At 39.4% G+C, this 27275-nt stretch overlaps 2 protein-coding genes across 2 annotated transcripts in view; both read right to left on the bottom strand.

Moving 5' to 3' along the window:
- il11ra (interleukin 11 receptor subunit alpha) overlaps positions 1 to 27275 on the bottom strand; it is an 84781-nt gene that overhangs the window by 32429 nt on the left and 25077 nt on the right. The window lies entirely within an intron of this gene.
- On the bottom strand, positions 19091 to 26853 carry LOC114571311 (uncharacterized). Its single transcript, XM_028602199.1, has 9 exons — positions 26812 to 26853; positions 24546 to 24578; positions 21374 to 22317; positions 21127 to 21269; positions 20940 to 20993; positions 20418 to 20489; positions 19480 to 19554; positions 19250 to 19333; positions 19091 to 19161 (listed from the first exon to the last, which is right to left on the bottom strand). The coding sequence occupies exons 2-9, from the start codon at positions 24564 to 24566 to the stop codon at positions 19091 to 19093; spliced, it is 1464 nt and encodes a 487-aa protein (XP_028458000.1). The 5' UTR covers positions 24567 to 24578; positions 26812 to 26853.

Genomic DNA, 27275 nt, shown 5'->3' with positions numbered 1-27275 from the left:
ATAAAATGGTCAGTATATTACCGACAGGGCTCCAGGTCAGGTGAGCCGTACTGGGCAACGATCCTGCAGTTGGTACTCCATTCATTGTGCACAAAAATGCAGTCCTCCGCCTCTGGTCGTGCCGGAGTTATTTTCTCATCCTGCCGGTAGATAGCTAGCTCGGCGTGCTAGCGCCAACAACAACCTAGAGGGCTCGGTCAGGCTATTTCCTCCGGGATGTTATGAGCCGCCTGGAAGGCTCTCGTAACGGCTGTGTTGTATCGTGGTCCTGTATTGATTAGTTCAGTGTGGCTGTACGTACTTGTATAAATATACACCGACAGGAGAGCCGCTGCACAATCACGCACCGCCATCTTTGTTGACTTGAGTGAATGTCATAACGCACAGGTAAGAACTAGTAGCAGCTTACTCTCGTGCGGGACGATCGTGATTTTGTAAAAAAAATACAGTCAAACAAACCCCTACAGTATTAAAATCGCTACATATAATTCTTTAGAAGATTATAGTGTGCGTTATTTGTTTTTTCTTTAACTTCCTTCAGCTCTTTTCATGTTTGGGGGGTCGGATTGTACAAATTATGAAATACTCGATATCCCAATTTTGCATATCGTCCAGACAACAATTTTGATATTATCGTCTAAACGATATATCGCCCACCTCTACTAACGCAACACACACACACACACACACACACACACACACACACACACACACACACACACACACACACACACAGACTCCCAAGTGCACAAATACAGAAGAATACAAAAACACAAAGTTTGAATGATTCATCTTTGCTGTGTATATTTGATCTAATTCCTGGAAATAAACGTAAAGCTCCACTGCACAAGACTAATGTAATGTAATTAGTATTGGCAAACATCGTTTTACAAACACACACACACACACACACACACACACACACACACACACACACACACACACACACACACACATATATATCTTCCCCCAGTGAAATTTTAGCATCAGATACGGTCACTTTTCCACTCAACATGAAATTACTCTAAACAGTCTTCTCGATAAAATGCTCAGTTCAGAGAAAGCCAGACTCACAAAAATTCAATGTTTTTCCCCTGATGCCAAAGAAACAAATACATGACAGTTCAGTAAAACCAGTGAAGGCACAGCTGAGTTTACTCTCATCCTATTAATGTATACAAAAACTCCCTCTGGTAGCCGCACGGCTACTGGGATCTGTACAAGTCTATTACCACAAACCACTTTTTCTCAGCAGCTGGAGGAGGTCTTTCTGAAGCTAAAATGTGAAAAACCACACTTTCATCCAGTGTAAACATGTCCCTGGTGGGCTAGGATGCCCCTAAGATGCCCTGCTACCTGCACGGTGGTTAGGAACAAAATTCTTATCTTCGCTCAGCCTACCAGTCACTGAAAAATAATGTTCAATGCAAAAGAGTCGCGACGTTAGACATCATAACTGCCAATAGTACACTTAAAAGTATCATGGACCACTATGAGCTTCTCAAATTTCAACACTCTTCTTTCTGTAGGTTGTGTGAGAGTGAGGGGGTGTTGATCGCAAGCCTATTCTGTGACTCACCCCCACTAGTCACCTTCCTACTGTAACTCTTCCAGCAAGAACCAGAATAGACAGGGGAATGTAGCCATGGATATTGTCACCAGGACGCGCCCGTAATGCAAGTATTCCCACATGCACAGAGACGCAAAACAATAGTGAAGATCCAAATCCTCAGTTTGTTCTTGAAAATAAAATTGCTACTATTTTTGTAGACTTTGCAAATCCACACCAGAACCACAACCAGAGTAATTAAAAATAATTGCAGGAGCAGAACATGCTAAAATTCCTGGGTGGAAAACATTCCTTCCAAGTCAAGAGTAATAATAATGAGGTCAAGGGCAATATCCAAAGGTAGTCTGACAAAAGTCACACAATAGCTGTGCTTAGAAGCACTGGGAAAAGGACTGCAGACGGAAGTGGAGAAGAAAAAAATCATAGTAAGATGAGGTGTGCGCACGCTGAGTAATCCAATTCAAAAGGACTCTCTTTTAGGCAAGTCCTCTCTGTGGCAGTATTATCCCACATGGTGAGTCACTCACACTCTGGCATGCCACTGCACATTCAGTCAGCTTTACAAGAGAAAAAGCAAGACAGTGAAAGGGGAGAATGGCAGAGAAAAGCAAAAAGAGAGTGCCGAAGACTTGGAGGGCTTGAATACAGGGTAAAACAAACAGATGGGCAGAAATGTAGATGTTAAGAGTGCCAAAGGCAGAAAAACGGTCAGGCTCTTTAACATTTTCCCCCCCCCCCCCCACACACACACACACACACACACACACACACACACACACACACACACACACACAGAGTCCGGTGACATAACAGATTATTACAGGATGTCCTGTTTATGAGGACAAGTCATTAGAGTTTATGTCATAAATTAAATATTAACAAAGACTGATGTTATTCGGCCTACTGCTTGCACAATGTGGTCATCAGTGTGTGTGCTATGCGCATATTTCTTTGTGTCATTGTGCATTGTGGCGTGCTCCAGTAATGACCATGAGGAAATAATGGCAAGCAAATTGAGGGATTTGCTAACCTACATGATACAAGTGCATGTGTGTGAGTGTGAGAGTTATGGACTATAGAGAGTGTGTGCATGTCGTGTATGTGTGCACTAAACCAACAATATAGCGAGGTCATGCCAAGATGGTGGGGGTGTATTACAATGGCTCGGGTGTTTACCCAAGTCACTATGGCAACCACTGCACACCCTGTCCGTCTGACCTTTCCAGGCGATAACAACACTGCTGACTGACGTGTGTGTGAGTGTCCGTGTTGTAGTTCCATATGTGAAGCTCCTCGGTACAGGCCCTGTGTGTTTGTGGACACGTATGTCTTTCCCCATATATAGAGAAATATTTGGAGATATTTTTCTGCCCATTTTATTTGTTTTTCTTATTTCACTAGCAACTGCTGTGCCAGTGAGATTAGAAAACAATAAAATCAAATCATTCAAAAACCAAGGTAAAAGTTAAAACCGTAAATAAAAAAAAAAAAAAAAAAAAAACGTACTGGATTTTTAGCACTTTCACTTTTGTGTTTTCTCCCTATTTGTTTTTCTTCTATTATTTAAAGCATCCTGTAACAGCTGGTGGAAAACGTGTTTCATGTGATAAGCCTTAATTATATACCATAGATGGTGGACGATGAAAATAGCTCACACCAATTTCGGTCTTTCTTTCTGCCTCTACTGCGTTTCTCTATCTTTCAATCTCTTTCACAGCCTGCTTCCCTGATGATACTGAACGCCAATATCCGTTTGACTGTTGCAAATAAAAAAGAAATGAAAGATGTGAGTGTGCTATTTTATTTCTCTTCATCTCTTTCCCCTCTTTGTGACCCACTGAGATATTTTACTCTGCAGCCAACGTGGCATCATGACTTTGCGGAAACATACACGGCACTTTTCTAAAGCCAAGCGACGTGTTATCTGTACGCATTTTGAGCTTTCCGCGAGTAGGTCTACGCTGTATACTGTACAGCAGATGTAAACATACACACCACGTGGCGTGTTATCGCGAGAACGTGCCGTGCTATTGCAAGAACGACGTCACACTTGCGTAAAAAAAGAAAAAAAAAGGTTGGGTTTAGGAAAAGAACATTGAGGAAAGGCTTTAGTAACACAAAAAAACCCGACAAAAACACAACGATGATCAACGTCACACGCTTAGGAAAACAATAAACGGTTGAGTTTATTTACCCCGGCATCTCCTGGGTGAAAGTCCTGCGTTTTACCCATCCGCGGACATCCGTCCTTTCATACTACTCGCTATGGCAATAATTCACACGTAATGTAGGGCAATTAACTTACTTTTCTTCATTCTCTTTTTCTTTCCCAGCTTAACTACTTATGTCCCAGTAGAAGCGTTACTCATGCCGGTTTAGTCAGGCTCTGATGTTGTCAGGGGCTCCGAAGTGTGTTCACCATGCAGGGTAATCTGACGGACTGTTGAGCAGGAAGGGAAAAACTTTGGCCTTGTGGTTGGGTCAGACTACAGTATCTGGCACTCTAAAGACCAATTGAATCCTCACTCCATTTTTTTTTTCCTCCTTACATTTGGTTGGTCCAGGCTGGCCAGGCACATCAAATGTACTAAGGCCGATCCAAGAGAGATCCTAGCAACAGCCAATGAGAGTTTAAAAGAAAGTGGAAGAAAACAACAGAAGACAGACAACATGCAGAGGGAAAGATAAATGCTATTAGCATCCAGTAGGCAGAGAAGGGTTCAGGCAGGCTCTGAAGTGAAAAACGTCCAATGTTGGACAGGTCTTGAGCGCACACGAGATAAGGTAGCGGTTGAAGTGGAAAAATGACGCTGTATCCGAGGAGGATAAGAAAGACGATAAGCGTAGGAAATCTGTTGCCAAGGAAGCCAAGGCAGCGCTGAAAACATCTGGTTAGCCAGGAAGGAGATACAGACACAGGTTATACACACTTTCAGAGCTTTGATTTAGAAAAGATTGTGTATAATAAGTTGGCCGACAGGTGACAAATTGAAGGCATTAAATTCTATTAAATACACCGGCTTCTCCCATGCTCATGTGTAGCCTAAACTATATACTGTACGTTTTAAAGGGTTTGGTACATCAAATATAGCGTTCATCTTGAGTTAGACAATTATTTAACATTGTTGTTGATATGCTTTTTGTGAACTCTAACAATAATAATATGGTAATTGTGTTAACAAGCATTCCAAATTTAAGATTCTGAGCAAATTGTTAACAAAAAAAATTTACAAAATGTTTTATTTAAGTTTCTGCAAGAAAACAGCAGAGGAGACGCATAATGGAAGATTTTGACACGGCCACAAGCACTGCTAGGACGAATACATTAAGTTGGATTTTTGCAATGGCTCCGACCCTGATAAATGGAAGATAGACAGGACTATATAAACACCTTAAGCCACAGTTAACACTGAAAACAGAGAAACAGACCCTACAGAATCCAAACCTTGCCAGCACAATCTAGCGGTGGAGCTGCTGGTCGACTGCTAGGCTTACTTCCAACTTTTGCCCAAGCCTAAACACACAAGGAGTAATGGCTGCCAGGTGTGTGCAGAGATAACACCCAGCCAATCCACAATCCAAGGCCTGAGTGTGCGTTTTAGCGCGCGTGCGTGTGTGAGACAGAGAGTGAGGGAGAAAAGAGTGAGAATATTATTTAAGTAATTATATGTTAAGCGATCAGAAAATGCAGAACAGCTTTTTGGCTTATTACTGAGAGCTAGAATTTTCCGTCAACTTGTTAGTCCTTTCACAAAGGTAAAAATGAATACTTTGTGTGTGTGTTTGGCAGAATAATCACAAACCTGTGCTGTGCTGTGCTGTGGTGTGCGTGTGTGTGTGTGTGTGTGTGTAGCGGCATTATCCTGGCCTTAGTTCTACAATGCAGGAATTTCCTCCAGCTCTGCCGCCAGCGCAAGATGGCTACCATATGCCAGCTATTCACACACATGCAAAGACACACATACACACAGTTGAATGAAGACCACAATCCGGCTGGCATTCAAGTTTGGAATACTGAAGCCAACCTCACATATAAACAAACATGCCGAAATGCATAATGGCTTGTAGGCTGAACTGAAAACACACACATTTGCACTCGCGTTCACACACATCAGCGTCTACCTGTAAGTTTTAGCCACATGGCTAAATGTGTGTTTTTGATCGTACAAGTGCATGTGGATTTAAATTGGAGAAAATGTAAAGACCGCAAACCCATGACAGTGTTTCCTTTAGGATTTTTTTTTTAGCAGTGGGGGCAGGTCTGAACTCCCCCCCCACATGAAACTGAAACTTCGCTACAACACAAACTAATATATTTATTCACCTCTATTCACACACAAAATGAGGCATATTTTCAGTTGTGATTGAACTGTATTATTTTAGTTACTATATAGGCCAACTTTGATCTTGACACATTAAGCATTAGCTATCAGCTAAGCATTCTGTAGCAAATAACAATAAACCCACTATTAATTACATTATCTTAATGCAGTGTAACTACTTCAGCATGTAAATAATGCACCTAAAATACAAACGTGAGCAAGGGCGTTGAGCAATCGCTTTTATATCGAATCAACAGCCACGTGCAATTTAGCTAGCAGGTGAAGAACACAAACAACAAAATCACCAGTTAACTTAAATTTGCAAGACCAGGCTTAAATGAACTGACAACATAAGTTATACGACTTACAGTTCTGAAGGACTTACACACACGATCTCAACTGGCTTATCATCCGGAGCGCGTTTCTTTTTCCATTCTCCCTCCCTCCGCTCGCGGTGTGAAGCGCGTGTCCGCGCCATTCTCCGACATGCACTCTAACAATGCAGCCCCCATTTCTGATACCGTGGGGGGGGAGAAATGTGGCCGCGGGGGGGCGCCACGGTCAAATCAACATAGCTTGATAGAACACTGCATGAACACACCACGCAAATCGGGCACGCAAATAGAGTACGCAGTTGTCCACGTACACTCCAGTCATGTGAATCTCTTCATTTTGTCCTGTTTTGACAGTTTTTTTATGCAATGGATACTCACAAAAGCTTTTTAAGTTTGGTGACAGATCAACAACATTCCCTAAAGGCACATGCATCGTGCATGTAGGAATTAACATAAATCTGCCAACAACATTTTTTTTCTTTTGTGATTCTCTAATCTTTTGTTTGTTTTCAGCACACTCTTTGAACGACATGTTTGAGTGTTTGGTGTGCAGGATTTCCCTCCATGCGTTTGAAGACATATGTTTTCTTTTTTGGCTTGTGTCATTGTGTGCAAGCTTCCTTCATTTGTTTAAAAGCAGTATCTACCAAGTTTTAACATAATAGTTGGTCACAAGGATAATAATAAAAAAAACTATAAATAAAGAGACTATAAATAAAGCCATTTGCTAAGTACTCTGACTGCAGTGTGTTTTGGGTATAAAGCTGAAGATCAGAATAAATTGTACTGCCATTTCACACACTGAACAACAAATGACTTGCTCAATACTGACTATGTCTAGTGTGAGATTCTTTGATTGTATACATGTTTGCAATTTTACCAGTAGGGATGGGGATCATTCATTTGTATTGATATCGATACTAGGGCTGGGCGATAAAACGATAACGATATGTATCGCGATAGAAACATAATCAATATCAATAGAAAATGCGGCCGATAAAACGTTTGATAACTTGTTTTTCTTCATCAGAAGAAACCAGAGGTTGTGAATCAAGTTTGGTTGCATGAACAAAGGCCCTCACTCTCTGGCAACCTAGCAACGTGGGGAGTGACACTCTAACAGCCAATCATGTAACAGTATCAAGTTTGGTTGCGCCACATCGCTGTCTCGTGTTCTTCAATAACAGAACCGGCATGGAGTGGAAAGTGAGTGCCGCAGCGAGCGAGGAAATCGTTGATAAAACAGGAAAAGTCAGTATCGCAGTTTTGGGGATTTTATAAGTCTGACCGTAGTCAGACCAATAAATCAGACCAACACTGGTAATACCATAAACTTGTTTTACCACTTTAGCGCTCACACTTTCGAGCACAGCCGTATTCGCCATCAACGTCCAACAACATCTGCAGCTGCAACACGGCACAAGCAGCAGAGCACCATGGAGAGGTACTCTGCATCAGCGCCTTACTAAACGCTACAAAGAAATAACGGAGGCAGACATGCTGAGCACTGTCCAGAAGCCAGGTTACCAACCTAGCACTAAACCTGCAGAAAATAGTTCCTTCTCAGGTTTCTTATATTTAGCTAACACTTTGCACTATTTTATGACACTTTATTAAGCACTTCTTACTTATTCTTTAATTTTGCACCTTAATGTTAAGAGATAATTGTTAAGTGTTCATTGTGATTTTAGACCTGTTTACATTTGAATTATTTGAGTGTTTTCCATGGTTGTGTTGACATTTCTGCTTTTACAACTGAGGGGATTATAATCAGAGCAGGGTTAAGTTTAAAATAAAAATGTTTAAATTTAATATATTTTTCTCCTGGTCCTTATTTTAAATAGGTAATAAAAAATATCAATAATTATCGATATCGACCGATATGAAAAACTTATATCGTGATACAGTTTTCAACCATATCGCCCAGCCCTAATCGATACCATTATCGATACTTTTCTATTATTTGGTGAAAAGTCGAGAGGACATATTGTTAATCTTAACTGAACTAGCTGGGTGCAACAGATCGCAAAAGTCACGGTTCAGATCACGGTTTTGAGTCGAGGATCAGTTCAATTTTCGGATCAGCAGAAAAAAAGGGGGGGGAGATTTAAATTATTTATCAAAAATGTAATAACAATAACTTTGAACTATAATGACTTCTTTCACCAGTAGATTGCTGTTAAACGACAAAAACAGATGAGAAAAGGGTATTTTACAATAACTATGAATGCATCACAAGGTTTACCAGTTTTAAGTAAACGCAAAATTAAAATATCCGTCACTTGAGTCCCGTCTGTGTTGTTTTTCCGACAACAACAGTGACCAGTGCTAATTTGTGTCTTTTAGCTCATAGCTTTAGCGGCAGACTGTTGTACATCCCGCTGTTGGAATCCTCTACAGTGAAATACAGACACTCTTACATCGTTTAGCTGTCAGCATTTTAACATTGTTTAATCCAGCTACTTGCTAACGGAGGGCCCACATCAACGTCACCTGCTGCCAAGTGTACAGTTAGTGTTAACCCTGCAGTGCCCTGTAACACTCTGCGGTGTCCTGCTACGTCCTGCAGTGCCATACTACGCCATTAACTACTACTAGTTCTAGTCATAGTTCCATTATCTTTATTGTGACTTTAATTGCCACTGTTCATCACACCCCCAACCGGCACCGTCAGACGCCGCCTACCAAGAGCCTGGGTCTGTCTGAGGTTTCTCCCTAAAAGGAAGTTTTCCTCACCACTCAGGGTTTCTGCCTAAAAGGGAGTTTTTATTTGCCATTGTCGCACTAAATGCTTGCTCTTGGGGGAATTATTGGAATTGTTGGGTCTTTGTAAATTATAATATTATATCTAGGGCTGGGCAATATATCAATGTTATATCAATATCGCAATATGAGACTAGATATCGTCTTAAATTTTGGATATTGTAATATGTAAGTGTTGTCTTTTCCTGGTTTTAAAGGCTGCATTACAGTAAAGTGATGTAATTTTCTGAACTTACCAGACTGTTCTAACTGTTCTATTATTTGCCTTACCCACTAAGTCATTACATCATTTCTGGTGATTATTTATCAAAAATCTCATTGTGTAAATAACATTTTGTTAAAGCACCAATAGTCAACCATACAATATCGACATCAAGGTATTTGGTCAAGAATATTGATTTTTTCTATATCACCCAGCCCTAATTATATCTGTAAAGTATCTTGAGATAACTCTTGTTCTGATTTGATGAATCATGAAATTTCAGAATTCATCTTAGGCCAGGCTTTACGCGCGATTCATGAAACGTTCGTATCACACCGATCAGAGCGTAAGAATGGTCGTACATATCTCGGTTTTGAGGCCTTACCCCTACAATTTACGACATGGCGAGACGTAATCCGGCTGAGAAGCGGCACTTTTCAGAGGTGGAGATTGAAACCCTGATGTCTCAGGTTCATTTGCACCAACGTGTGTACGGTTGAAAACTGGTATTAAAGGCTGTAGAAAGAATGCGGAATGGAAAGAGATCACTGATGCGGTCAACAGCGTTGCCGTAATAAATGGGACTCCAGCTGAAGTTTATTTAATTTATACATCCTTAACATATGTATGCTATAGTCCTAATAATAATAATAATAAACAGGCTTAAATTGAAATCTCTTAGGCCAACATGTAGGTGTACCTATATTTAAATTAACACACAGTAGAGAACTACCCCGACCCTGTCACCTGACAGCAGAGGGGGCCGCAAAAACAAGCCGAAGTAAATCATCCACTTGTGGCCATTAACGACACTTTAAAAGAGAAACAAAAACCTGAAGAAAAAAATAAAAGTTGCATCGTCATGTTTCCTGTACTGAATATCATTGCCAAACATAACACTATACCTTTAAAGAGCGAGGAATAACGTCCTGTAAGTGATCAACTGATGACTTCTCCTCTCCTGTTAAACATTATATGCTGCGCTGCAAGTCCACACTGACTCGAAAACTTGCGTACACGAGTTTAAACTTGACGTGAGATTTATAGCGTCCGCTCACGTCCATATTGATAAATGCCGAGCTTGGAAATGACCGTACGCCGGTTATATGCTTGTTTTCTGTCGTGCGTTCGTTTCGTAAATGAGCGACCCATAGCGAGCACAGTTCACGTAATGGGACGTGTTTTTCATACGAAGTAGCGAGGATCAGAAAACTCTGATTTTCACAAATTACAGAACAAGATTTCATCTCCAGAACTGATGTCATCTCTGTGTTCTAAAGAGAAGATTTCCATTTTTTCCAGTGACATGTCCAACTTTTCTTTTGCTCGGTAAACAGCTTCATAAAGTCTGCGTTTTAAACCACTTCTATGAGCTGAAACATTTTGTTCCAGCTAAGTGTCACTCAAGCACTCCTGCAAGAGAGCCCAAACACCGCAAACAGAGTGGCCAAACAGATGTTCTCCTGCACAACTTCTTGGCTGCCAAAATGAGCCACGGCAAACCTTTTTTAAAGGGTGTAGCTGTACGCTAAATTCATGGTTCAATAAGTATCGCAGTTTTAGGGTCAATCTTTAGAAGCCAGAAACTGCTTGAACACTCAAACACGCAAATGCAACATTGTGTTAAGTCAGGCTACTATTCTAAATGAAGTGTTTTTTGCATCTCTGAATTCCTGAAGATATGTAAGCCAATAACAGATTAGAAAATAATGAATGTGATTTTTTTTTAGATTCTAATTCGTTAAATAATATTCTTCATGCCGTGCTCCGGTTAATTAGGAATACGATCGTTAACTAAACCAGCTACAGAAAGCAAACGTTGACAAACTGGTGACATTTGTTTACAAGCTCGGGTTTGCCTGTAAAGTAAACCTAAATGAACCAAGTACAAAAAGGTGACAACGGAAACTTTTCCACAAACAACTGGAACATGTGATCTGATCTCTTAACATGTTTGGCTATGTTTAACTATGCCTAACTGTTTGGACTAGGTTCAACTGGAGTCAGCTGGCAGTACCAGAATATTACCGTAAACCGCAGCACTTTATGACTGTGGTTTGGAAAATTCCACAGCAATAGCGTCCTAGTTAAGACTCCCAGTCATCTGTAGACTGACCTTAACATCTGTCAATGCATCTACCACTGTGCTCTGACTAATCGCGCAGCTTCAGAGTGGTGTGATTGCATGTAGTATGTGCTCTTGTATCATGAGTCTACTTGGTTCCGTTTGGTTCAGTATCCGAAATGTAGCGAGAACAGTTTGAATCAATACCTCTGGTAGCCAGAGGAAGATGATGGCCCAACAAACATCTGTTCTGTATGAGCCAATGACAGGCTCTAAACATACACCCACCTACCCACCCACATCTGCTCTCTGTTATCCAACAAGGCCTTACACAGAGACAGAGACAGACACAGCCAAAGGCGCATACACAAATCTTTGCTGTGTGATCAATGGCTAGCCCTGCACAGCCAAGCCATCATCAGAAAACAGAAACAAAAAAAAAATACAACATCTACATAGACGGGCAGAGACCAAAGTTCGGAGAGGAAAGGACATGGAAAAGATGGTTTTTGTAACACTAAAATAAAATTCTTGATATTTTGGTTAATAATGTGGAACTGATTGTAAAACAGCTGCATGTGCTTTATTGTGCTAACCAAACAAATAGCTAAATTTCAACCGCGGTAGATAGATCAGCCATGTGTCAGAAGATGGCTTGTCATCAGAGCATGAAAAACAGAAAGTATATCAAATGCATGAACACACACGCGCACGCACGCGCACGCAAGCATACGCACTCACACGCACGCACACACACACTGACAAACACTGACAAACACTGACAAACACTGACAAACACTGACAAACACTGACAAACACACACACACACACACACACACACACACACACACACACACACACACACACACACACACACACACACACACACACACACACACACACACACACACACACACACACACACACACCATCAGAGGAGGGAGTGTGGCAGAGCAGAATCGAGTGTTTTGGCTGGCCAACCTGCTGGTTTATTGACTTTGACTGAGTTTAGTACAGCTATCATCAGCAGCATATTTGTGTGTGTGTGTGTGTTTGTGTGTTGCAAATGCGCGTCCATGTACATTTGACTGGCGCCACGCTACTGCTGGGAGCAATTATAAAGACATGAAGCAGATAGTTGAAGATTGCTGTTTTATGCAACGTTGAGAAACACACATGTATTCGCAGGAATATACACAAGATGACAAACAGAGTTGTCTTTAGGGGTATTATCATTTGCTCCCAGTGACACTATGTCACGACAATAAGACAAATGAGTTCAAACACAAAAGCATGCTCAAGGTTTAGATAGGGCCAGTCGTGCTCCAACACACTATCCAGTACAGAAAAAAAACTGAAATCATTAAAAACACATTTTTTCTCTTTAAACTCTGACGCAAACCAGAACACACACACACATCACACAAATAAATATCCATACAAAAGCGGTTACTTATAAGTTGCCTCATAATCCTCATGTTTAGAATTTTTCTTCAGTATCACACTTCTACTTCCTGTTTACATCATCCAAACCATTAGTGGCAAAAACCCTGATCATATTCATCCCAAAAACACATGAAAATATGCTTATATTTTTTACTATCAACACTTTGTTTTTATGCTACATTTTTCCCCTCTATCTGTTCATATATTTGTTGACATACAGGAAGAGAAGCCAAACTTAAATGTATATATATATATATATATATATATATATATATATATATATATATATATATATATATATACACACACACACATACATACATATATATATATATATATATATATATATATATATATATATATACACACACACACACATACATATATATATATATATATATATATATATATATATATATATATATATATATATATACACACACACACATACATACATATATATATATATATATATATATATATATATATATATATATATATATATATATATATATATATATATATATATATATATATATATATATATATATATATATATATATATATATATATATATATATATATATATATATATATATACACATATATACATATATATATATATATATATACACACACACACACACACACACACACACACACACACACACACACACACACACACACACACACACACACACTCACTCACCTAAAGGATTATTAGGAACACCCTACTAAGACCGTGTTTGGCCCCCGTTTCACCTTCAGAACCACCTTAATTCTTCGTGGCATTGATTCAACAAGGTGCTGGAAGCATTCTTTAGAAATGTTGGCCCATATTGAGAGGATAGCATCTTCCAGTTAATCCCACATCCCAAAGATTTTCTATTGGGTTGAGATCTGGTGACTGTGGGGGCCATTTTAGTACAGTGAACTCATTGTCATGTTCAAGAAACCAATTTGAAATGATTCGAGCTTTGTAACAGGGTGCATTATCCTGCTGGAAGTAGCCATCAGAGGATGGTACATGGTGGTCATAAAAGGATGGACATGGTCAGAAACAATGCTCAGGTAGGCTGTGGCATTTTAAAAATGCCCAGTTGGTACTAAGGGGCCTAAAGGGTGCCAAAAAAACATCCCCCACACCATTACACCACCTCCACCAGCCTGCCCAGTGGTAACAAGGCATGACTGATCCATGTTCTCATTCTGTTTACGCCAAATTCTGACTCTACCATCTGAATGTCTCAACAGAAATCGAGACTCATCAGACCAGGCAACATTTTTACAGTCTTCAACTGTCCAATTTTGGTGAGCTTGTGCAAATTGGAGCCTCATTTTCCTATTTTTAGAGGAGATGAGTAGTACCCGGTGGGGTCTTTTGCTGGTGTAACCCATCCGCCTCAAGGTTGTTCGTGTTGTGGCTTCACAAATGCTTTGCTGCATAACTCGGTTGTAACGAGTGGTTATTTGAGTCAAAGTTCATCTTCTATCAGCTGGAATCAGTCGGCCCATTCTCCTCTGACCTCTAGCATCAAGAAGGCATTTCCGTCCCCCAAGGACTGCAGCATACTGGATGTTTTTCCTTTTTCAGACCATTGTTTTTAAACCCTAGAAATGGTTGTGGGTGAGAATCCCAGTAACTGAGCAGATTGTGAAATACTCAGAGCAGCCCGTCTGGCACCAACAACCACGCCACGCTCAAAGTTGCTTAGATCACCTTTCTTTCCCATTCTAACATTCAGCCAAAGATGTTTTCTTCATACTGGATAGAAGTGTGTTTATGTGTGTTAATGTACGTTTGGCTATCACCGACAAATGACCTCTAACACAGCCGGCAACGAGCTTTCACCATGTGTTCAGCAGGAAGGAAACACCCTATACGCCAAAGTTACACAAACATGGTAGGGGGCGCGCACGCACACACACAAACGCACACACAAACAACATAAAAAACCCGCCCCCTACCACCAAATTCCACCCACCCACACACCCACACACACAGACACTCTCACACACACACACACACACACACACACACACACACACACACACACACACACACACACACACACACACACACACACACACACACACACACACACACACACACACACACACACACACACGACCCCTGTTCGCTAGAGCCATGAGTCACTCTGCTGGGAACTCCATGCTTTCCCCATTACTACCGAATGGCTGACTGACTGTCCGAACATGCTGAGAGAGAGGTAGAGAGTTCAGTAGGTGACAGGTAACAGAATGGAGATAACAGAAATAGGTAAAGGGGGAAAAATAGAGATATAGACATACTGAGATAAAAAATAAATAAATAACAGTGAGAAAGATGAACCAGAAGTGTGTGAAATAGTGAGAGGAAAAAGAAGACAGGCATGTATCTCAATGGTAGTTCACCTATACACAAGGGCAAAGTTAAATAGTTTAACTTCCAGTCACAGCACACTCCAAACCAAGTGGAATTAACATAATCCTATGAGAGAATAAAAAAAAAAAAGAGAGTCATGCTTTCTCAATTACTACTGTCTGACTGTCTGTTCAAAAATGCTCTTGGAAACGAGACCAACAAAGAAGAAAAAGAAAGACCCAGATACTGAATAATCATTCACATCATTTACATTACTGGAGGATGTTCTAAACTAAACACTTGGTTGATGTTTAGGACAGATGGCAGACAGGAAGTGATGCATTTTATATGTTCACTGCAGAGTGACATTGCTACCTCAGATATATTAAACGTATTACTACATAACGTAAACGTATAAACCCTCTTTTTTTTGAACAAAGTGTTTTGAACAAAGTGTTCAAATGATTAATTTTGTTCAAGTACACGCAGCAGTGCAAGACCATTAACTGAATAAAACTAACATTTGCAAAATTGTGATTGAAAATCGAGAGCAATCTGATCAAAGAATAAGTAAAGAAGATTACAAATCGGACCAGTTTGTAACAGTTCTCGGTCATCGAGCTACAGGCACATTTTGGACTGTACAAAGAAGATCCTGATGTTTGATACGCAGCCCTATAGCCACCAGAGATTCACTACCATCACGGAAAAACACCAGGACAATGAGCTTTCACACTAGCAATAGAGACAAAAAAAACAAAAAAAACTAATGAGCTTTTGGCACCAAAGGAATCAAAACCATATGGTAAAACAGTGAAAAGACATCAAATATAAAAGGGAACGAGCAAAGAAATAAATCCTGCGGGATTACTCCGTCTTGCGCTGTTATGTTTATAGTTAGGGTATGTCACGTATTTTCCCGTTTCAATTGTATAAATGCGGAAATAAGTTGTAAGCGTGATGAACTGGCATCATTTGACCACAGGGAGTCATTTGCTCCAACCCTACACTGATCATTTGGGATTTGTTTATATTTCATTTATGGCAGATTGAGCAATGGAATTAAAATTGAGAGAGAGAGAGAGAGAGAGAGAGAGAGAGAGAGAGAGAGAGAGAGAGAGAGAAGGGGTTTAAAAGCATTAACGAGGAAACAAACAAACTTTGGAAAGATGTAATGTATGAAATATGCATAAATACCAAACAGACCAGTAGGGCCACAACTGGATTGACACAATTAACATCTGGATTACTCTGGATTCTTACATAATGTGTAAAATGCACACCTTACTTTCATTGTTTAACATTTTTGTGGCGCACAAAGATCACAAAAGCAACTCAGATGTAGACCTGGGCCCTTGAAAAAAAAAAAAAAAAAAAAGTGCTTTACAAGCTAGCATTGGTGGGCTACCACATATCATTCCGAACATCAACTGTAAACCACCATTAAAAACAGGGGGGGGTGGCTTAGTTTTTAGGCCATGCTAAATCAAACTCTCTATGACTGGATCAAGCAAAGAGATCACACTGTAAAGCAAACAGCCCCCATAGACTGTACGCCAGGCTGAGGCAAAAACACACACACACACACACACACACACACACACACACACACACACACAAATTCTTGTATGGGCTTAAGAGTGAGGACCGGGTATATTTGCTATTGAAGTGAGGACCACCCTTTCTGCTACACTTACAGACAAACTAATGCTATATTTAAACACTAGATGTCTCCCTGACCCAGTTTTCCACCTCAGATTATTTTTAAAACCAAGTATAAGAACAGTCATTGTACCATTGAAGTGAGGACCATTTCTAGGGGGCGCTATTGGGTTCAGTTCTGGCTAGACTATTTTAACTACCTTTTTTCTTTTGCTTGCAGTTATTCTTTGCTACCATTTTAGGTTTTATAACTGACATATAATGTAATAATATATTAATTGGAGAGTCTCTGAAGAGTTGCAGTTTGAGGTTCATATACAGAAGCAGAATATACACTATATATACACACACAATATACAATTAATGATGTGACCATTGATTAGACTACTGCACAAAAGCACAGATGTATTTGTGAACTAAATTAAAGCAATAAAAAACTTAAGTGTTAACTTTTAGTTATCAGAACATTTATTTCAGTTACAGTAACATCAAATTTGAGAATGTGCTGCTTTATTTTTCCCTTGTGATAAACTTGTCACAACTTTCATTTGAAAAAAATAAACCTGAAGACATTACGCTTTGTTTTAGTTTTTTTTCAAAATGTTCTGACATTTTATAAAAACTATTAAGAAAATATTAGTGCAATTAAGAGATTATTAAAATAAATGTTACTTGCAAATGTGCCTTATTTCTAGGGTTGGGCATCGAGAACAGATTCCTACTTGGAATCGTTTCAAAAATTACGATTCCATCGTTTATTGGAATTGTTTGGAGGATTTGGTTTCAAATCTGATCATGGGTTCCAAATTTAACACATGCAAGTTCTGGTTTCCGTAGCGGCCAGGCGCTTGTGTTGCAGCCATGGAGCACAGTAAGTAGTGCTCTAGTGTGGCTTTATTTTACATTGAAAAAGCCCTGTTAAAAAAACAACTTTCCTCTGCCTCTGCATTTGTGAAATAAGCATGTGACCCGTTTCAACTCCACCCCTCAAAGAATTGGAATCGAGAATCGATGAGAACCGGAATCAGAAGAAAGAATCGGAATCGGAATCAGAATCATTAATATCCAAACGATGCCCAACCCTTATTTCTAGGTTTTGAAACACCACTTGAACACTACTGCACAAAGCATCAAAAGAACTGCAGCAGACATCAACTAGAACATAACATTACATTGCACAATAAAGATTGTCAAAAGTGAAGCTGACTTGTAGCACTCCTCCGGTTTAATGTGACATTTGTGTTGTACACAAAGTTCTTTACATCCTTCCATGATCAGGCTTCCTCCTCTTTTATGCATCACATGCAGTGTTCTTTACCTGGAACGGGCGCTCAGCAATAAACTTTGCCATGTGTTTGTTTACCGCACTCCTCTCTGCTTCACTCCATGGTCTCTTCACCTTTACTATGGGTGGCACTAAAAATGACAGAAAAGACAATGTAGATTGTGTAACCTTAAATACATACTGTACATCTCAGTGTAGATTCATTGACTCTGCTCATGCACAGCTTGCAAACTGTCACAGAAAGCATCTAATCGGAGCTTTGAAGTTAAGTCTAGACTGTAAGTATTTGGACATATATACAATTTTGTTCAATTTTAAATAGAAAAATGGATAGTACAATAAAATGCTTATTTCAGGTTTATTTAGAGTAGGGTTACAAGCTGGTACACGGGGCAAACATCTTTTATTGACTGGAAAATCATTCATATGGTTATGAAAACCCCCTTTATGACTACAGCAAGTTCAGAATGCTCCCCAGGATGAAAGCGTACACGTTTCATTGTCAATGATCAAGATACGACTTCATGACCATAACCTGTAGTCTGCTGATGTCTATGGGTTGAAGACTTCAGACAGTCATTGACTACAAATATTAAATATGATGAATTTGTTAGACTTGATGTTCATCGGTCCAATTACTTTTGGACCTCGAACCTTTGGTCATTATGTGTTACAAGGGCTACGTCTCGCACACAGTTCTTTATATTGATGCAAACCTATTTAAATAAAAACTGAGACTTAGCACTTTATTTGTGTCGAAGAACACAAAAAGTCCAACTGTCCAAATACTTGTTGTCTGGACTGTATATACACCTTTTTTTGTCCAGTTTTAAAGCACTTACCCATTGCTTCCACTGTTTTGGACTTTTTACATCTTTTCTTCTTCTGTGAGGGCCTCAGCACCAGGCTTTTTCCTGGACTCTGATCTACAACAGTAACAGACAAACATTGGCACCCGTTAGTTAGTGAAATCTCAGGTATAATGGATATTCAGGGTTCATTACTATCATACTATAATTTGTCAAAACGCAGGAGTTTTTGTAAATTTCATAATTAACACCATTTAACTCACCATCTACACCTGTACTCCCATCCTCACTGAGGGGCTCCAGTCTCCTTTTGGGGAGAAGAGGTCAGAATCTCCATCTGAAAAACAAGAGCAAGCTAAAAGTGACACCTTATCCTATGCAGTGTATGAAAGAAGGACCCAGTAAAAGCATTTTAAAGCACTTACCCATTGCTTCCACTGTCTTGGACTTTTTACATCTTTTCTTCTTCTGTGAGGGCCTCAGCACCAGGCTTTTTCCTGGACTCTGATCTACAACAGTAACAGACAAACATTGGCACCCGTTAGTTAGTGAAATCTCAGGTATAATGGATATTCAGGGTTCATTACTATCATACTATAATTTGTCAAAACGCAGGAGTTTTTATAAATTTCATAATTAACACCATTTAACTCACCATCTACACCTGAACTCCCATCTTTACTGAGGGGCTCCAGTCTCCTTTTGGGGGAGAAGAAGTCAGAACCTCCATCTGAAAAACAAGAGCAAGCTAAAAGTGACACCTTATCCTATGCAGTGTATGAAAGAAAGACCCAGTAAAAGCATTTAGCTGTATCTGCAAGGCGATAGAAATTATTGACATGTGAGTTTACACCAGTGGGTATGTACTGGTGTCACTTTTCAGGTCAATGTTTATACACACACACACACACATATAATCAAATTCAACCGTTCTTTCCTGTAAAGTCTATTATGATGCCTGTAATATTCGGTTTTTGTTGACACTGTCATGGAGGTGTTAATTCAATCCTGTGTAGCACTGCGGTCATAGTTAGAGATAATGTACTGAACTGAGTTACATTTAGAGGTATTCCTAACATTCTGACCACCTCATGTATGTAAATATGGAGGACAAAAAATAGAAACACCTTTTTGATATAATGGAGTCCACTACAACACCACCTTTGATTATAATTTCAATAATAAGCATGTGAATTGACATATTTATGACTGTCAAAAATAAATTAGGGCAGGGCTGTTGTGTTGGACTGCTGTAGATTGTACAGGTGCAAGTAATAAAGGTGGATACTGAGTGTAGACTACGGCTGCAACCAACAATTATTTTCAATATTGATTCATCTGTCCCTTATTGTCAGAAAATAGTCAAAGACTTGAATTATAACACAAAGATATTCATTTTAAAATTATATAAAAGAGTAATTCTCACATTTGAGAATGTAGAACTAAGATAGGTAGAACTAACAAATCCATTGTTGGTAGGGAAATTAAAGATTAATTAGTTTAATTGAAATAATAGTACAAATAAACAATTATTGCAGCTCTAATATAAACCGGTTTAAAATGCACTGCGCTTTTTTACTTTTAAAAACATACCTTCATCCACCTCGTTAACTTGTTTCCTTTCTCTCTGTGGGACACTCTCAGAAGTCGACGTGGGACATTTACCTATGAAAGATAACCACGGTCAGATATTAGTGCTCAGTATTCAACAATCTTAGTACGACTTATGTTAATTAAAAGAGTTTGTACAAATACTACTCTAGATCTACTCATGTGTCTGAACTGATAACCTTACACTTTTTTCACTATACCATGCAATCCCACAACCAGAGAAGTTACAAACCAAAGCTTTCCAAACATTTTCACAAAAAAAAAAAAAAATCCATTTAGTAATATATAACACAGTGACACTTTGCTAATTTTGTTTGGTCTTTTTAAACACTGACTGCATATATAAACATCACTGAAAAATTTAGTTCTAACGGACAATTAGTCAGAAAGTTACACACTAATGGTAGCAGTGAACGTAACCTGCACATAAGGTATAGCTATGAGTCTGTGGTTTTCCTGAAAATGTTTCTATTAATTATGATATCTGTAACCGTGCATACATACCACAGACAGAAGGATCAATTGTATCAAGGTTCTTTCCCTTGAAGGTGGAGGCGCCTTTGTTCCATTGCAAATAGAAGCTTGCTTATCTTGGCAATTTGAAATGTTTTGTCTGTCTGTCTGTAAAAGTCACGGTGGACTCTGAGGTCATGCCCCATGAACCTTGCAACTTGTTCTAGCTCTTGTTCACTCAGATCCAGCAGTTGGCAGAGTGTGGCAACCTGTTTTCTTAATTTAGTTGACCTCAGGAGATCAGGGTTTTCTGCTCCGCTTTTCTCTGCATATTTTTGCAGACAGTCACACCCTCGTATGTAAAAGGTCATCACACCGGGTCTTGCAAAGAGATAGGGATTTTCAGCAAGAACACCAGCTTCATCTCTCCTTTTAATCAACAAGTCTATGGACTCCCTCATTTTGTCGGTCAAGAAAACAGGTACCTTTCTCCCCTTTTTCCCGTGACTTCTATGAGAGTTAAACGCTTGCTCAGCTCTTTCTCCAGTGGTGACAGGGTTACATAAATGGCCTCGTTTATGGGATTTGTGCTTCCTTTCTTGTAGGCTTCAAGTGTCAAGCGTGATGCTTCCCCTTCACGTCGCTTGTTGAAGGCGATGACCTGTGCTAGTACGGTCTCATTTAGTGTCTTGTATGCTGTTAAACTCAGCTGTTGCCTCAATTCCCCTCTTGCTTTGTCTTCTACCATCCTGAGATGATCCCTCAGCACAATCACATTTTTGGTGAGGGGATGTCCTCTTTTATTCCATCTCTTTTCTTGGATAGTTTGGTGAGCACTGACAGAAACATTGTTTCTCCAGTTTCGTTCCAAAGGTTCCAAGAACTTTTTTGCCTTCTTCTCTGCCTGATCATCATCATGCATAAGAGCCTGGCCAATCTGTACCTCTGCAGCTCCTTTAAGACAGAATCCAATTTTAACAGCTGTTGAAAGTTTCCCATACTCCTTTTTGCATGGACTAAACTCGGTAAGCCGGTTTACTGCACTGACAACAAGCTGAAATTTTGATGGTGCACGTTTGTTGTCTTCTCTTTTTGTACAAGTTTTTACAGTCCCGGTTACAGTCACTTTATCTTTTTTGGTCCTCTTTTGTTCTTTATTTTGTATTTTCGCATACGTTTTTGTGTTCTTTTTTTTCCCAATGGTGATTTTGCCTACTTGCGGATCTCCATCTTCACTTGAACTTGTGTCTGTACCTTTGAACTCTTCTTTACGGGACAATTTCTTAGCTTTGCCTGGGCTTTTCAAATCTTCATCATCACTGGATGATGATGCATTCAGAGGTAGCTTGTAATCTGGGTCCAATCCGGTGTGGCTGCATAATTCAGACCCAGAGGAATCACTTCCTGACTCCTCAAAGACACAGTCCAACTGTAAGTAAAAAGCATAATCATGAGAAAGACATCACATTCACTTTCAAGTCCAACTTTACAGAGCCATGCTACCATTATCTTGAAAATGGACTGTACCACTGAAATCATATTTAACACTTGAGAAAAAAAAATTCTGCCTTTTCCAAGTATTTGTTTGGAAAAGGCAGATGTCACATACTGTTTTTGTTTAAAATCAGGATTTTTTACTCGTGTTGAAAAAAGGCTTGTCACAGTTAGGGCTGGGGCGGTATGTATTTTTTCACCGCGGTTGAAAAACAAGAAATTCCAGCGTTAGCGGTATACCCCATTACAAGAGTAGCGCCAAGTTAGAGCGAGAATGGCAGGGTGCCTTAAGTCAGTGCCTGTGTGGTCGCACAAGGAGAGCAAGCGGTAACAGAGAGTAGAGTACCGCTGTGAGGAAAAGAGAGGAAAGATGATATAAAGTGAGTTAAAAGTGAACAATAAAACAACAAGCTAGTGCTTCACAAGACACGGTGGCTTTATCTGTTGTCAATACTGCCGGTAAAGTGAATGGAGTTACCCAAAAAAAAAAAAAACATTGGCTTTTAACTTACATGTTGCAGCCCGAGTGCAGCCCGTCTAGCAGCTGAGCAGACAGAGAGCCCAGAGGGCGACTCGGTCACTCGGCAGTTTGCTCTCTCTACCGATATAAGCCGCTCTGTTTTAGGCTACGAAAACGTGCATGCAGGCTGAAATTCAACGTCTCTACCTCAGCTCAGAATGGAGAAATGGCTTTACCTTTCATACCATAATACATGGTATGGAACATTGTACTCCGCAACTTCGTGAAAGGTCGGATTTTCTCCATCTTTTGATGATAACTTTTGTTTAGAAAACCTTGAATCCATGTAACACACAATGTTATCAGATACAATCCATGTCATTAGACACAATGTGCAGTAGGGGTCGGGAAAAAAAAAAACATCGATACAGTATAGTATCGCAATATTTTCCATGGCAATACTGTATCAATACAGAGACGCCAAGTATCGATCTTTTATGATAAATGTGTTGGTCGGTTTGTCAGCTTGACTTTCTCATTTTGCAGCAATAAAATTGAAGTGAGATGAACAAACAGAGAAATTTATCTTTTTAGATAAAACGTTGACAAAGTTTCCTTTTGGGGACATAATTTAAAATTGGGAAAAATCTGAAGTTGGAAAAAAGGTCATAAATTGCAATATATCACAGAATATTGCAGTATGTTTAATAATATCGTATCGTGACACAAGTATCGTGAGGATATCGTATCGTGAGGCCTCTGGGGATTCCCACCCCTAACGTGCAGGCCAATGTTTGTTTTTGCGGTGATGACGGTGACGAGCTCAGACCCGCGGTAGGCGTCACGCAACCGCGGTAATGCGGTAACCGTCCCAGCCCTAGACACAGTCAGAAGACGTAAGAAAATATCATGCCAAAACATTAGCTACGAGTGTACGACTAACTTCCTTCAACCACAGTCAGAAGACAAACCTCACTAAACACCATCAACACTTAAACAATGGGTTTTCAGAACTGTAAATAAGCTACATAAAAATATAATAAGCCTGCTATTTTTATTTAGTATTAATTCATCTAGCACAGTGAAACTGCTCTATAATTGAATTCATTTGGCTGTACGAATAAGTGCCATAAAACTATCCCCTCAAATATTACCATGAAATTGACTTATGACCTCTATTGTTTTAAAACTTGAGCTGACATTTTCACAAATCCCCACCATAATGTATCTGAAAATCTCCAGAGAAGACATGACATTGATCCTTTCACCTTGCAGTTTTGTGATCCAGTGTTAGGGTTACTTGGACATTACAGTCATTTATGATGTTGTATATAAGTGGTGATGGGTGCTGAGGGTTTTCCAGAAAATAGTAATACTAGCGTAAATAATAATAGGGCTAAGAAACTTAAGTATATTGCAATTCAATGTGCTACAATTAGATAAGAAAACCATTCTCAGTGCATATTTGTGCATATTAATCTTTTATTTCTATACTTTTACTTTATGTACCACATTTATAATATCACAAATACCCACAAATTAAAATATTAACTGCCTTCATTCATACGTCTGTGAGTACAGAATGAGCAGCCTAACCCTAATCTACGATTCCAGAGTCTTTTAACATTGAATTAAACTATTACCAACTGTTCTATCGAAAAGTCTACATCAGGATAGAATAAAGATTTTATAAATGCACATACCTGTGTTTTTCTCACAGCCATCAACTTCTGGACCTAAAAAAAAAGAAGATTGAAAACTTTACAAACAAGCCATGAGAGCACAGCTACAGCTACTTTGGATTCAAAATAAAAACAGACTGTTAAGCATTAACTGCAGTGTAGTTTCTAAAGTGTACCTCTCTGCTGTAGTGTCTTACAACTACATTTGAACTCAAGTATTTTACAATTGAGACTAAACTTTGCTGCCACAATAGTTGCATTACACTCCCCACAAATATCAGTGACATCCCCAAAATCTCATTAAGATATTAACGACTATAGCATGTTTTAGCACGTAAAAACATTGTGGGCGTTATTTTCCATAACTATCCTAAGGCCGTCCGGGCCCTTGATCAAGCATTTGTGTGTTTTTAATCATTACTTTATTAGCCTAACTGGGTGGGGAGAAAGCTATGCCATAATCAGAAATTTTACCTATATTTAGTCCAAAGAAAGACAGGAAAATTAACTTTGAGCAAGTTTGGAGGAAAGTCAGAGGTATGGAACGGTTTTGAACAAGTTGTGGACAGTGACAACATATGTGTCGGCTTTGTCGAGTGCATTAAGGCCGGTTACACACTGGATGTGTTGCGTGAGCTTGACAGCTGCGTGGCGTGTCCATTTATATTTCGGCTCCCACGTTAACAAGTTAGAGCTTACACACTGCCTGCGTGAGGCGCACATCTCGGTGTGGCTTGAGCTCGCGGCTCAAGCAGCATGCTAGAAATAGAACCAAGCGCCTATTTTTCACGCAAGCGTGTTGGAAGCATTCCAGCAACATAGAATAGGAAAATATGTTTTATGTAATTTAGACACAAATACATATTAATAAATGACATGATGATTGAAAGCCTCTAGGTTTTGATATAAATGCAAATATATAAATGTAATTTAAAAAAAAATATATATTTTCTAATATTGCATCTGTTAATACAGAACGAAGAATTCTGTAGCCTTTTTTGCCGTCAATACTGCAGACGTTGTCTTTGCTGTAATCGGATCAGAATATATTTATGTTTATGGAAAACACCCATGTGTCCGGCGGAGCGTGGCGCCTGCGTGGCGTTTTCACGCTTTTTCACAACAGAACGTGTCTGACGCGGCGCTGCTGCTGCTGCTGGCCTTGTCTGGACACATGGATGTTTCCCATTGATAGGATGAAATACCATGTTAAACACAAATATATACTGATGTGATTATTGACGGCAAAATAAACTACAGAATATTTTGTTCTGTATTAACAGGTTCAATATTAGAAAATCGATTTTTTTTACATATATATATATATATATATATATATATATATATATATATATATATATATATATATATATATGCATTTAAATCAAAACCTAGAGGCTTTTCAAACATCAACATGTCATTTATTAATATGCATTAGTGTCTAAATGACATACAAACATCTTTCCTATTCTATTTGGCCTGAAACGCTTCCAACACCCCTGGCGCCTCACGTGAAAAATAGGCGTCGGTTCTATTTTCTAGCATGCACGGCTCGAGCCAAGATCTGAGCAGTGTCACCCGGCGGTGTGTAAGCTCTAACCTGTTAACATGGGAGCTGAAATATAAACGGACACGCCACGCAGCTGACACGCCACGCCACGCAGACAGTGTGTAACCGCCTAAGTGCAGCTGCTGCTCGCATATGGCAGCAAATAAAGCGGGGAATTGGACAATGAACAGACACATGAAGCAGGCTGCAGAAAAGACGATAGTCAGCCTTCAATGCTCACTTTTGTTACTTCTCCAAGCCTGAGGGAGAAGCCCTCACAGAGAAATGAGTTTTTTTACATTTCTTCATTCGGATCCATTTGCGATCCATTCAAACAAACAACGCAGTTTACATGCTTCACTCTTGTTGCATTATTCATTAAGATCATTCTAAACAGATTTCTGTAGTTCAAACAACTCTGAATTGTAGTAGACAACGTCAGTTATAACGACCCACGTATTAAAAAAGTGTCGGCTTTAAATCGGGCTCGGTGGTGCTCGTACACAACGTGCACGGGCTCACTGCAATGTTGTTAAAAAAAACTAATAAAACTCAAAACTAATATATGTTCACATAGTTATACAAAAGTCACTGCCCGACGATTAAGTTAGTAGTTACAATTTACTACAACTGGCAACTCCATTCTGCAATAAAAAGTCTAAATGTGCCGAAATAATTTTGCACAAACCACATTAACTGACGTGTGGAAGCTAAAAATAAGAGTTCATAAAATCTTACCTGCACAGAAACAGTTTAAAAGTAGTCTTTTCTTTAGTTGAGTCGCCCAACCTTTTAAAAGGTAGCTTCTGCTGTATCTTCTCGTTCAGCTCTGAGATTCAACTGCACGCTGCAGGTGGGGGGAAGGGCAGCTGCCTGTGAGCAGGTCACCTGCAGGTCACCTGCTCTCTGCAGTGTGTATGGCAGAGGCGGGGGCGGCCCCTCCCTCTGATGGGCCATTAATTAAGTGAGCAGCAGCAGTCAAGAGAACCTCACAATATTCACCTCTGACTCTCAGGCCCGTTTTATAGTCTGCAGGGTTGGAAATCACACAAGATTCACAACTATCACTGCAAAATAAGAACTTTAACATTAAAGTTTTGCTCTTAAAAGTAAATTTTAACCATATCATTGTATGTATATCAGTGGTTGAAGAAGTACTCAGACATTTTACTTAAGTAATAAAGTAATATCTCATTATACAA

Source organism: Perca flavescens, chromosome 16, assembly GCF_004354835.1.
Source record: "Perca flavescens isolate YP-PL-M2 chromosome 16, PFLA_1.0, whole genome shotgun sequence".
Lineage (NCBI taxonomy): Eukaryota > Metazoa > Chordata > Actinopteri > Perciformes > Percidae > Perca > Perca flavescens.
This window is presented reverse-complemented; position numbering and strand designations above follow the sequence as displayed.

Excerpts from the sequence above, each read along its gene's own strand:
- LOC114571311 (XM_028602199.1), bottom strand. The coding sequence starts at position 24,566 with ATGGCTGTGAGAAAAACACAG. Across the intron at positions 21,270-21,373 it reads ACGGGAAAAAGGGGAGAAAG|ACCCGGTGTGATGACCTTTT; the intron begins GTACCTGTTTTC and ends TCTCTTTGCAAG. Across the intron at positions 20,994-21,126 it reads CTGCCAACTGCTGGATCTGA|GCGCCTCCACCTTCAAGGGA; the intron begins GTGAACAAGAGC and ends AATGGAACAAAG.